Below are 12,874 nucleotides of genomic sequence, written 5' to 3'. Positions count from 1 at the left end.
AAAAAAAGCTAGAGAAACGTTTGACGTTTTCTATATTATTTTTTTTATTATTAAGAAAAAAGGAAAAAAAGATGTCGAGTTTTTCTGGCCACGCCTCCCCAGTCCATGAGAAACTTAATACTCTGGTCTCTGTGTATTTCTTTTTTTCCTTCTTCTTGTTGTGTGTTCATCATCAAAAAAAGCAGCAGACATTCAAGATGACGCGACAATTTTCTTCTTCTTCATCATCATCATCATCATCTTTCCTCTCTCCCACCACCACCACCACCACCTCCTTCTTCTTCTATATATATTCCCCCCACCCATCCTTGTTGTGTATTTTCTTCTCTGCGAGGGAAAAGAAAAGAAGTGGGAAGAGGAGGCGCAGCAAACATCCATCAACTTCCTGATGTGTGTTGGCTGTTGATATTCAAACCCACAACAAACAAATCTTCTTTTCTTTACATTTCCCTTAGAATTTTTTTTTTATTTATTTCTTCCCTTTGGAACACGCAAGCGCGAAAAAAAAAGAAAATGATCCAGAAAGAAAAAGAGAAAAAAAAATTGGAAATTTTTTTGGAAAAGTTATTTTCATCGAATTTAAATTTGAAGGGAAAAAAATATAAATAAAATTTCGTTGGCTATTATCAATCATTAAAAAAAAGGAGGGAATGTAGGAGAAGAAGAAACGAAAGTGACGCTGCAAATCTATACACGATTCTTGTACAATGTCAAGAATTCTTCTCTCGAAGGCCTTTTTTTTTACAGCTCAAGAATTTTCCTTTTAGTTGTATCGAAATAAGACGCTTCTTCTTCTTCTTCTTCTTCTTTCAGACATGGAAAAGCCCAAAAGATAGAGAGAGTCTTATTATATGTATGTATAAATATGATTTCCCCCCCTCCTCGTTTCGTTTTGATTAGTAATTCCTCGACGGTCTACACGGAACTGATTTATATTTCTTCCCTTTTCATCTTCTTTTCTTTTTACCCCAACGCGCACGAAGTTCCCATTTCCTTTTTAACTTTAGACCCCCACCACCAAACCCCCCCACCCCAATCTTATGGCACCCCGTGAATTTAAATTATCAAAAGAGAAAAGGTAAAAGAGAAGAAGAAGAATGAGTTTTTTCTTCTTTGAGAGAGAGAGAAAAAAAAGGGGGGAAGTTCCTTTTTATTTTTGTATTTTTAAACATTTCTTCGGTGGGATTTTCAATGGAATGTTAACGGACCTTTTGGTAATCTGAATGACAGCAGCAACAACAACAACATGTCTAAATAAATAAATATATATTTCCTTTTTTTTTTCCTTTTTCGTTTCCCCCTTGTGTGAATCGAAAATGTCTTGTCGTGTGTGTGTCTAGGTTTTCTCCGAGCTTGTTACCCCATCCGGGACTGCACGGCGGCCATCCGCTGATGAGTCCAGGCCACGCTGCCGCATTGTCGAGTCTTCACCATGGCGTCAAACAAGAACCTGGACTTTCTATGGGTCTTTTAGGCGAACAAAATCACAGGTAAAGATTATTCTTACGAGTTTTTAACTTGGAAACAACAAAAAACAACAGAAAGAAGCTGGGCAAGTTTTTTTTTATTCCTTAAGAAGCGAGGGGTTTCATTTTATTCTTTTTCACGATAAATCCCTGCGCCAAAGCCATCTAGCGGTCGCTGACGTACTAACACTTGATTTCTTTCTTTTTCTTTTTTGGTCCTCCTCCCTTTTGTGTTTGGTCCGGTCAAAGCAGAAGCGGACACAATGATGCCAAAGCGGCCAGCAGTTCAGCGACGCAGTCGGACTCTAGGTCGACGACGCAGTCGACACCGCCCAACAACAACAACACCTCCTCCCAAGGTAAACATGAGCTCGCCAAGCGCCAAACATAAAAGAGAACGCGCAGAGAAATTGATGGATCAAAAATGGTTGTTAACGTTTTCTCTTCTTCTTTTTCGGTGGGGATTTTTTTGTTTTTTCTTTGGTTATTTATTTATTCGCCCGGACATTAGCCGCCGAGAAGAAGAAGCCGCACATCAAGAAGCCGTTGAACGCGTTCATGCTCTACATGAAGGAGATGCGGGCCAAAGTGGTAGCCGAATGCACGCTCAAAGAGAGCGCCGCCATCAACCAAATCCTCGGCCGACGGGTAAGCTTCTTCTCTCCTCCTACAACAATAACAAACACAAATGACGTTTTATTTTTTCGAAGTTGGCGTTTTGTCTAATTGTCTCGATCGAAATAACGACAATCGGGGTTCAAAAAAGAAAAAAAGAATTGATAGTTTTTGGTACGAAAGCAACCATGAAAAGAAGTTGGTTGATTTCATTTGAAAGAAATTCTTTGCCCATTTTTGTCGTTATTTCTAATTATTAAAATTTCGAAATTTTTTGGGCGGGGTAGTAGTATTGTTTTGTTTGATTTGTTTTAGTTATTTTTTTTTTCCAATTGATTCATTCGATTAATTTTTTTTTAGTTGAGTTTTTTTTCGGTTTTAATAACATCTCGTCCTATTTTTATTTTGTCCATTTTTGGTGTGGGGGAGGGGGGTTTGATGGATTCGTAATTATTCAATCAAAAACCTGACAGAGTTCCAGTTTTGATTTTCTAACCCGTCGTCATCAGTAGGCGCTGGGAGGGGGATATGAATGAATGATGGGTATCCATTCCAATTCATATTTGGGGTGGGGTTGTGATTTTCCCTTTTTATGCAAATTATTTCTATATTTTTTCATTAAGAAGAAAAAAACAGCACAACACAAATGTTTTAATATTTCTCTCCGTCCCATCTCTCTCTATTTCCGGACATTTTTTTTTTTTATTTTCGTTCGTTCGTTCGTTGCGATTTCCCCTCCCGCACAAAAAAATACGAAAATTCAAAAAATAAAGTGGCACACGTTGAGCCGCGAAGAGCAATCGCGATACTATGAGATGGCCCGCCAGCAACGTCAACTGCACATGCAGCTCTATCCAAACTGGACCATGAGGGACAGCGTCGCGTCGGGCGCCGCTCGCAAGCGGCGCAACAAGCGCGACAAAGCCGCTGACGGAGGTATTTAAACCGTTGATGATCTGCGTCCAATCTGCTAAAAAAAAAAACTACTACTACCACTCTCTACTCTCTCTCTCTCTTTCTTGAACAACAACAATTCTACTTCTCTCTCTCTCTCCTTTTAACGCTCAACACTTTTTGATTGCATCAACACACATACACACACACACATTATACACAACATCATTTTTGACACACACACCGGCCCTTTTTTTTTACGACGACGATCTCGACTCTCCATCCGAGGATTTATTTTTTTTTAAATTATTTTCCAAAGTTATTTAGGGGTTGAAATTTAGGGAAACCAAAATTTTAGGGAACAAAAACTATTATTTACAAATAATTTATAACCGATATGATTTTTTTTTTAAACTCTCTCTCTCTCGAACGTGTCCAGTGAAAAATCTCCCTCTATATTTTATTTGGTGTGTTATTACGCTGTTGATTGTGTTATTTGATTGTTTCTCTCTCTCTCTCGTCTCTGTGTGGATGTGTCGCGGATTTTTTGAAAATTTCTTAACAAATCGTTTATTTATCATTTTGTTATTTATTGTTTCTCTCTCCACTATTTTTTTCTCGACGAGGGTTTCTTTTTGTTGTTTTTTTTTCAAATTGTTGAATCTTGATTAATAATTATATTTAAACCAAATTTTTGAAAAAAGAAATCGGGAGCGATTCCGTCATTTCTTTTTTGGAAAATTTTATTTGGGAGGCCAATGATGGAACGTACATCAGAACTAACCATCCTCTATTTTTTTTTTATTTGTCTCTTTTTTTTTTAATTCTCCTCCTGCTCCTCTCTCTCTCTCTGTGTGACCTTCTTTTCTTCCTGATTTTCCTGGAACCTTTTAAAAAATTATCCCGCAACATTTCAAATGCAACCCGATTTCCCCACACAATCTTTCCTTTTATCGACGATCGGTTCTTTGGTTCTCCCCTTTTGTGTTTGTTTCTTCTTCTCCTCCTCCTCCTCCTCCTCCTGTCCGTTTGATTTATGTTGGAAAAAATTTGTTTTGATTGGCCCATGACGTGACCAATCGTTTTGCCCCCAAACTACAACCAACAACCAACAAAACTACCAAAAAATGTTGTTTGTTGATTATTATTTTATTATATTATATTTTTTCCCCCTCCTTTGTGACCGATCTACCTTCTGTTTTGGACACACGCCAACCATCCTCTTTGTCCCACCTTGATCCACCTTTATCCCTCCACGAAACAACAAAACAAACAAACGAACGACCGCGCGCAACATCAAAACAATGTCCACGAAAAAACAACGAAATTTGTTGAAAACGAAAAAAATTCCAAAATTGGCGCTGGGGTTCTTCTACCTTCAACCGTCTTCGTGGGTCGACTTCTTCTTCGTTTGTGGTCCGTCAATCCTTCCATCGTGCACAGTGGCACGCTCTCGGCCGCGAGGAACAGTCGAAATACTATGAACTGGCACGCAAAGAGCGGCAGGTCCACATGCAGCTGCATCCCGGCTGGACGGCCCGTGATAATTACGCCCAGGGAAAGAAGAGGAAACGAAGGCGGGAGAAACCGAGTGAGGCCGGAGGTAATTGAAAAAAAACAAAAAAAAAACAAAACAAAAAAAAAACACACATACACACCAACCACCATCACTTCCACCAACCACATCACCAAAAAAATCCACCAAAAATATTTTTTTATTATTATTTTTTTAGAAAAATCCATTTGATTTTGATTTTTTTTTTTGCTGATCGTTCGGACATTGCCTCTCTGGTCCCGCTTTATTTATTTTCCTTTAATTTGGGATTTTTTTTTTATTACGTAACAAAAAAAATAAATCAACCGCGCAGCACACACTCATCTCCGTACCTGTCCGCCCACTCCTTTTTCTTACCCAATTATTATTTTCCCCCCCTCTAATTTATTTATTTTTTTCATTTGATTTTATTTGATTTCTCCCGTTCTTTTTCTTTTTTTTGGGTTGAAAATGTACTCCCCCCCTCCATTTTCCTCTCTCCACTTTACTCACTCTAGTCGGTTCTTATATAATTTTATTCCTTTTACCGATAGTCGAAAGGGATTGAGTGCGCTCGGTCACGGAACCAGTTCTTCTCGGCTTCTTTCGTTTAGCATTAAATACTTTTTTTTTGTGTTTTAGAAAAAATTCTTTTATTTCCTCTTGAAAAATAAAAGAGATAAAAAAGCGCGATGTAGAACGAAAGAAAAATAACCTTGATGCACATAGCCAGCGTCTATTTTATTTTTATTTGTAAAATTCCATTTTACCTGGCACTCACCTTTGATTGTATACGGTCGTGAATCATTCCCCCCATCGCCTTCAGTCTTTTCTTACTATTTAGTCTGCGTGCATACTAGTCTCTTTTTTTAAAAAAACTTTTTACAGTAGTAGTTACAATTTGTCTTTTCTCTTGTCTTGTGCTTTTCAGACCGAGAAGATCCTTTTTTTTTCTTCATTCCCTTCTTGTTGTTATTTGTCCGTTTTTGTTTCAGTGTGTACGTGTGTAGCCCCCAAAACCTTTTTATTATTTGACTTTCTGTGTGTGTGTGTGTGGTTGGTTGCCGTTTTGTTTTTTTAGTTTTGTTGTTGTGTGTTCTCCATTTTTTGGTTTCCACTTGGTTGTTTCCATGTTGCACCACCGATCCCTCCACTTTTTTGTGAATTTTTTTCGGCACCTTTTGAATTCCCTTGACATTTTTTATTTCAAATTTTGAAAAAAAAATTGCGCGGTTTTTAACTGTATTGTTGATGGCCAGACAAGCAAGAAAAAACAGGGACAAATCCCTCCCTTTACCCTCCCACAATAGTTTACTCGTGATGAATGGTCACCACCACCAATAGCCACACAATTCTCTTCTTTTTTTTTATTATTAGTCCTCCCTTTTATTGGCCACTCCCGCCACAAAATTCCCCGTGTCTGTTGTGTGTGTGTGTGTAAACATTTTAGTCTCGTTTATTACCCCTTCAGTTTCCCCCCCCCCAATTTTCTCCCCCGACACACACCTGACGCAAAGAGAAAAAAGACATTTGACGTAATTTCTTGTTTTTGTTTTTTCCTACAAAAATTAATTCCAGCGCGTTTAGTTAATTTTTTATTTTCAAAAGCCCTGGCTACTGGTAGTCTCTCCCCGACTATTACTGCTATTTAGATATGCATGGACGCATATTTTTATAGAACCTCTTAGACTTTTGTGTGTCTCGTCACGGCCATAGTTTTCTCCCTTTTATTATTATTTCACCAGACACACACACATTCAAGTTCACACGATCCCGACACGCTATTTTCATTGCCAATTTTTTTTCGTCTCTAATCCTTTCATCAACTACTAATCCCATAACATTTCCGACCCTTCTCTCTCTCTCTCTAACACACGTTCACTAAAAAATCAAATTACATACTTTGTCCTTGCTTTTCTTTAATTTTTTTTTATTATTTTAAAGCAAAATTTTATTAGTGTGTGAATTAATGGCTTGAATCTTTTCTTTTCGGTTTCGTTATCTATTTTTTTTTTCGTTGTTTGCGTTATTAGGTAACAACATGAAAAAATGCCGGGCGCGGTACGGCCTCGACCAGCAGAGTCAATGGTGCAAACCTTGCAGGTAAAAACCCAATCAGAAATTAACTCTTTTTTTTTTTCTTTAGGATAAGTTTGATTCTACTTCTTCCCTCCCACTTTTGTTTTGTTATTGGAATTTGATTTTAGAAGCAAAATTTTTAGTTGGTTTTATTGATTTGACAAATGATTTCTTTACTTTTAATTGATTGTAAATCACCACGCCAAAAAGTGAAAATCACCGAATTCGTTCTTCTTCTTCTTATTATTATTATAAAATTAACGATTTTTTGATGAGTTTTTGGTTGTCCCACTCCTCCTCCTCCTGATTTTGTTGGTTGTTTTTGTTTTTCTTCTTCATCATCTCGTTGGGTTTGTCTGTCTATTTGTCTGTGTGGACACAAAACATTTTGATTTGAGTTCAACATTCTGATTTGGTTACGAAATTCCGTCGGTGACTTAATTCGTCCGTCGTGTTGATGATCACTAGACCCCACCCGAAAAATTCCCTCATAGAATCCTCCTATTATTATTATTCTTCATTTCTTATTGTTTGTTTTTTCTTCCTGAGTTGTTTCTCGTTTTATTCCGTTGAATTTTTTCATTTCTAGATTTTAAAAAGAGAAAGCAAAACAAATGATTTTTCAAAAAAGGGAAGAAGCCGTGTGTGTTTGCACGTCAGAAAATGTGGAGTGTGTCTGCCCAGCGTCAAGGCACACGTCACTTAACTCATTTTTCAAATTTTCAGAATTGTTATTCCATTTTTCAAATTCACCGTTTGCCTTGACGCTCATTGGCCGACACACACATACAAATCTGTTGTTAGTATCTCTATAAAAACAAACAATATGAATATCTATAAATCTAAACTACAACTGAAACTTGTAATCCGTCGCCCCCGATCGTTCGAATCGACCAACAACAACGAAAAAATCGAATTGAAAAAAACGAAAAAACAAAACCAAACGAAAAACAGTCCCGGACATTCGCGCTCGACTCATTCGGCGGACAACGCGTCGCTACCGTCTCCCGGAACCGGCGGAGTGATGACGCCGGTCGCAGTTCTTCCTCCATCGCAGTCGACGACGCCGGTCAACCACATCAACAACAACAACAACCACTCTACAACTACGACGACGACAAGTTCGATCACTTCCAGCAACCGACACCAGCAGACGAGCAACGGAATTCTTCCGCAAATGTCGTCGCATCACTACGGCGACCACGGCGGCCGCGGCGGAGGAGCCAACAACACGGCCAGCGTCCTCGTCTTACCTCCGACGTCTTCGGCAGCTGCGGCGGCCGCTGCGGCTGCCGCTGCCGCAGCAGCGGCCTTCAATTACGGAGCCATGGCACACTTTGCCGGCCTGTCGCTGGAGAATTTCAACAACCATATGCAACAGCAACAACAGCAGCAGCAACAGCAAAGTAGTAACAACACGACATTAGTTGAATCGGCTCAACAACAGCCGTCGTCGCTCCACCACCTGAACCATCTCCTGCATCAGCAGCAGCAGACGCAACAACAGCAACAACAACATCACCATCATCATCATCATCTTCATCACCAGTTTGATCTGTCGTCATCGGTCGAGGATTCCGTTCTGGCCGCAGCGGCGACGACGCTCATCAACCAGCTGTCACCGCAAGAGCCTACCTACGTCAACCTGTAAATTAAGGAGGAAAAGAGAAGATAAAAAAGAAGAAGAGAAATTGCGTTCGACGACTTATCTCTCTCTCAAGAAAGACCAAAAACAAAAAAATAACTGAAGAATAATATAGAAACCAGAAAAAATTACAAAAATTTAACTAAAATGGAAAAAGAAGAAGATTGATTATCCACATTTTTCCCTCATTCAACTTTATTTTTTTTTTCGAAAGAAGTGATCCCCCCAATTCCTCTCCCTCCCGCGAAATAAATAAATAGATAGCGACGCGTGACATCGACACATCACCAACCACACGGCACAGCAAATTTTGACAAGGTGTTGGAAACTTTTTGACCGTGCAAACTCATCTCGTGATCAATTTATTTTTCTTAATTTCGAAATTTTGATTTATTTTTTGATTTTTATTTTTCAAGAATTTATGTTGGTCTGTTTGTTTTTTGGTTGTTAATTCCTCCCTCTTCTAGACCGACACCATTTTTCAGTTTTGTCGCTGTAATTTGATTTTTATTTATTCACACTTTTTTGTATGACATTTGTTTGTTTGGTTTTTCGGTTGATTGGATTTATTGATCTCTCTCTCTTCTTTTATGCCAGAAAAAAAAAATTTTTTTTCAGTGTTTTAGGTTCTTCTTCTTGTAAATTTCGCCGGATCTTTCTCTCCTGCTGCGTAGCGAAGACAAAAAAAAACATTTATAATTTGTGGAAAAAAGCATGACGCATTCCACATTGTTTTTAAAAAAAAGATGTCTGTTTTGTTTATTTGGATTGTTTGTTTGTTGGTTTTTATTTTTAATTAGATTTTTAAAAAATGTTGATGTTTCCCTCCACGTTAATTTTATAGTTGCATCGCCGCCATTTATTCACTCGAAATTAGTGGAATGTTTCTGTTTTCCGTTTTTCTTGGCCTAATTTTTTTGATTTGTCGATAATTTAAATTGTTTGATTTTTGAAACATTCGTCAGCAATTTGGTTTTAAACGTTTCTCTTTTTTTTTGTTTTGTCTTTGCCCTTTGCTTTGGGGAATGGTGTCGATTCGCAGGAGGAAGAAGAAGTGCATCCGGTACATGGACGGGGCGGACGAGGCGGACCACTCTGAGGACAATTTGGGCAGCGCGGGCAGCGTGGGCGAAACGCGTTCACCCGATTCCAAAGTGGACGACGACGACGGCGCCAGCAGCGATTCGGACGCTGGCGCAGCCGACGACGATGACGGAGGTGCCACCTCGGCTTCCGATTTGGGACTCTCCAGTCCAGGTCTCAGCCTCTCCTCGCTTGCCAGTCCGGCCATCCTACCTAGTCCCAGCACGAGCTTGGCCTCTCCGTGCCCACTGACGCCGTCGCCGGCCACCCCGTCTTCGGCCAGCTACACGACGAGTGGACATGACGCCATCATTGGCATCATCGGCAAGTCGTCGCTGATCACGGCCCAGACGAGTCTCTCGGCCGCTTCGTCCTCCTCGTCGTCGTCGTCGTCTTCCGGCAACGGCAGCACGCCGGGCCTACCTTTCGGACTGTACAACATGCTGCCAGGGCCTAGTCCGTCCGGATCGGGTCATTCACACCATTCGGTCCATCATTCGCATCACCATCACTCCCACCATCCGCATCACCCGGTGCCGACTGGGCAGCAGCAGCAGCATCAGAATTCTCATCACCAACACCAGCAGCAGCAGCAACACCATCACGGGATGCTCCTACCGCCGGCCAACCTGCCCCACCGGCACCCCATCGGCACCAATCCGCACGACATCAACAATCCGTTGAGTGTCAACCAGCTGACGGGTCAGTGTAGCAGCAACAGCAACAAAGACAAGGCCCATTCATCCGTCAGCAAAGCCTCCGACACCAATTCGCACGCCATTGTCAGTGTCACCTGATGAAATCACAACTCCTCCTCCTCCTCCTCCCCACCCAATCGTACCTTCCATTGGCTTATTTTTACACAAAGTTCAACAACTGTGGCGTGCGCTCAGGGTTTGATTTAAAAATGAAACTTGACAACTAAAGGAATCCGCTTTTTGCTCCACCTTCCCCCTACATTTTTTTTTTTCGTTCTCAGAAAAAGAAAAAATTATTCAATTTGAAACAAAAATTTTTTTGCGTGCCCACCTCTTCCTCTTCCTCCCCCCGTTTGCAAATGATTGGAAAGACAGTGCCATCTCGCGTGATCGCCACCGAATTTCTATGATGGATGATTGATGATTTTCGAGAGAGGTTCTTCTATTTTTCCTTCCGTTTTTTTCTTTCTTCTTCTTATCCACCACACACATTTCGTTTATTATAAATAACAAGAAAGAAAAAGAGACTAGACACACAAATTAACAAACAACAGCTGATGGTGATGATGATGGGCGTGACCTCAGGTTCAACAGGGTTGTTTTTTTTTCATTTCATTTCATTTCCTCCTTGATTTTTCTTTTGTCAACCGTTTCGTAAAAAAACCCACCGCAGAGCAGACGCACCTCACATTGATTTGATGGCGAGTTTGAGTTTGAGGAGGGAATTGAAGGATATTCAACGAAAACGGCAAAGTTTCATTTTTTTTCTTATCGTCAACAATTTCATTTTACTTGCTTCCCATCATCTATTAATAAATAATAACTATACTATCCCTATTTTAATTTAAGCAAGCAAAAAAAAAATTCGATTTCATCTTTTGTTTGATATTTTTCCCCTTTTTTCTTCGGCCTCTCTGGGTGTGTAGCGGGGGGGAGAGAAAAATCCGGGAACGCGCCATTTTTTGAATTTTTTTTTCTCTATCTTATTCGCCCCCATCCTTGAATCAAAAAAAAGTTGAAAATAAAATAAAAATAAAAAAAAACACAATTATTCTCGTGCCAATCAACAAGAGGTTTTACACACCTTCAAAATTCCCCGTTAGAATATTTCGAGGGGGGAGGACATCCCATTTTTTTGCGTGCTCTTATAGCTACTCCCCCACACACACTCTCTCTGTCCCCCCAATGTGTATCTCTTTTTTTTCATTATTATTATTTCGAAACAACAAAACAACCACTCGACAATTTTTGATTGTAAATGTCATGTGTATATCATCTTTCTCTCTCTCTTTTTTTTTTTGGTTCCACTCCCGTTTCTTTCAACCAACAAAAAAAAATAAATTTTAAACTTTTTTTTCCCATTTAATAAACAAAAAATAATCTCCCGTGTGAAAATTTGGCGTGTGTATGTATTTGTATGAATGCGTTTACGTGTGTTTGCGGACAATCATCCATCACCGAGTATTTTTGCCGTGTGTCTGATTTGTTTCTCTGTTTGTGTGTGTGTGTGTGTGTCTTTTTGGGGTATGATTGAGAGGGCGCGAACGCGGGAGGGATTCAAAAAATGTGTTTTTTTTCTCCCAATTTGAATATCTTTATATCCTCCTTTCCCCCCAATTTTTCATGTTGTGCGTTGGTTCGTTCGTGTGATTGTGTGTGTGTGTGTGGATTTGAATCGACGTTGCATTCATATTAAACAGGAAACCACAGGCTTCTTTCTCTCTCACTCTCTCTCTCTCTATTAGATTTTGAATAGTTTTTGTTGAGAAAAGGCATTTTTGTTTTCAGGGCGAGTCCATTTGACAACAAATAATTGGGTCATCCAAATACTCGTGAATTTTGAAACTGGGGAGGTTAAGGGCCTATTATGTGATATAACGGGAAAGTTGTTTTCTTCTTTAAAAAAAATAATAATAATAATAATAAAAAGCGATGAGAGAAAGAGAGAAAGAAGAAGTTCATTTCAACCGAGCTTAAATTTATAAATCATTAGCGATAAAATAACGAGACAGAAAAAAAAGTTTGGGTTTCTATTTGAAATGGAAAATATCGCCGGAAGAATCAAGTCGTCTCCGAGCACAGCACGAATTCTTCCTCCCGTAAAAATGAAAAAAAAGAAAGAAAACTTGAGATTGAATTTTTTGAATCATTCTGTTTGTTTTTCTTCAGATTGAAATCCTTGTCTCTCTCTCTCTCTTCTACTTCCCTCACAGACACACACGCAACTCACGCCATTCCCTCTTCTATCTTTACAGAAAGAAAACAAACAAAATTGGTCTCGGTCTTTTTGCTGTTTAGTTTTATCATTCAAGAAGCCGAGCGTTACTTGTACATAAATGGAAGCTCCCCCCCCCCTCCTCTCTCTACAGCTCCCGACAAAAATCCGTTTGTTCATCATCTTGAATTTTCTTTCTTTTTCGTCAGAAGGATCAGACCCAACTGATTGAATTCAGCAGGTGTGTGCGCGCGCGTGTTTTTCTTGTTGTTGTGGATGACCCCCCATCTCGTGTGTGCGTGTTATTTTTGTTTGTTTGATTCTTTTTTTTATTATTATTATTTTGGAAACTGCCCTCATCTATTTGAGATCCCAACCCTCGTTTGCAGCGTATTGCACCGATGATGATTAGGTTTGATCGTTTGTTTGTTTGTTTGTTTGTTTTACTTTCAATTCACAGTCGAATGTCAGCTTATTGGTTGTATCATTTTTCATCGTGTAGGCATTCCTGTATTATAAATATTGGCCTTATGTTTGCAATACAAAGTGATAGATGGTGTATAAAACGCGTGATTTAATTTATTTGTAATGGGCCGTTTTCATTTGTGAAATTTTAAACCGGTTTTTTGCACAATTCAAGGCGAC

The 12,874-nt window shown here is 39.5% G+C and overlaps 1 protein-coding gene across 4 annotated transcripts in view; it reads left to right on the top strand.

The window, feature by feature from the left end:
- The window catches only part of LOC124194106 (protein pangolin, isoforms A/H/I/S-like), a 31,388-nt gene extending 18,598 nt beyond the window's left edge, over positions 1-12,790 (top strand). For 2 of the 4 annotated variants that reach the window (XM_046588148.1, XM_046588146.1), the window contains exons 7-12: positions 1,341-1,490; positions 1,719-1,825; positions 1,978-2,114; positions 2,855-3,017; positions 6,543-6,612; positions 9,276-12,790. In XM_046588148.1, the coding sequence (XP_046444104.1) occupies positions 1,341-1,490; positions 1,719-1,825; positions 1,978-2,114; positions 2,855-3,017; positions 6,543-6,612; positions 9,276-10,113 (1,465 nt within the window). In that variant the 3' untranslated portion in view covers positions 10,114-12,790. Of the gene's footprint in view, positions 1-1,340; positions 1,491-1,718; positions 1,826-1,977; positions 2,115-2,854; positions 3,018-4,418; positions 4,579-6,542; positions 6,613-9,275 lie in introns of all 4 variants that reach the window. The other 2 variants (XM_046588149.1, XM_046588147.1) reach the window with 1 other exon arrangement.
- The last annotated feature ends 84 nt before the right edge of the window (positions 12,791-12,874 follow it).

The sequence above is a fragment of the Daphnia pulex genome, chromosome 5 (genome assembly GCF_021134715.1).
Source record: "Daphnia pulex isolate KAP4 chromosome 5, ASM2113471v1".
Classification (NCBI taxonomy): domain Eukaryota; kingdom Metazoa; phylum Arthropoda; class Branchiopoda; order Diplostraca; family Daphniidae; genus Daphnia; species Daphnia pulex.
This window is presented reverse-complemented; position numbering and strand designations above follow the sequence as displayed.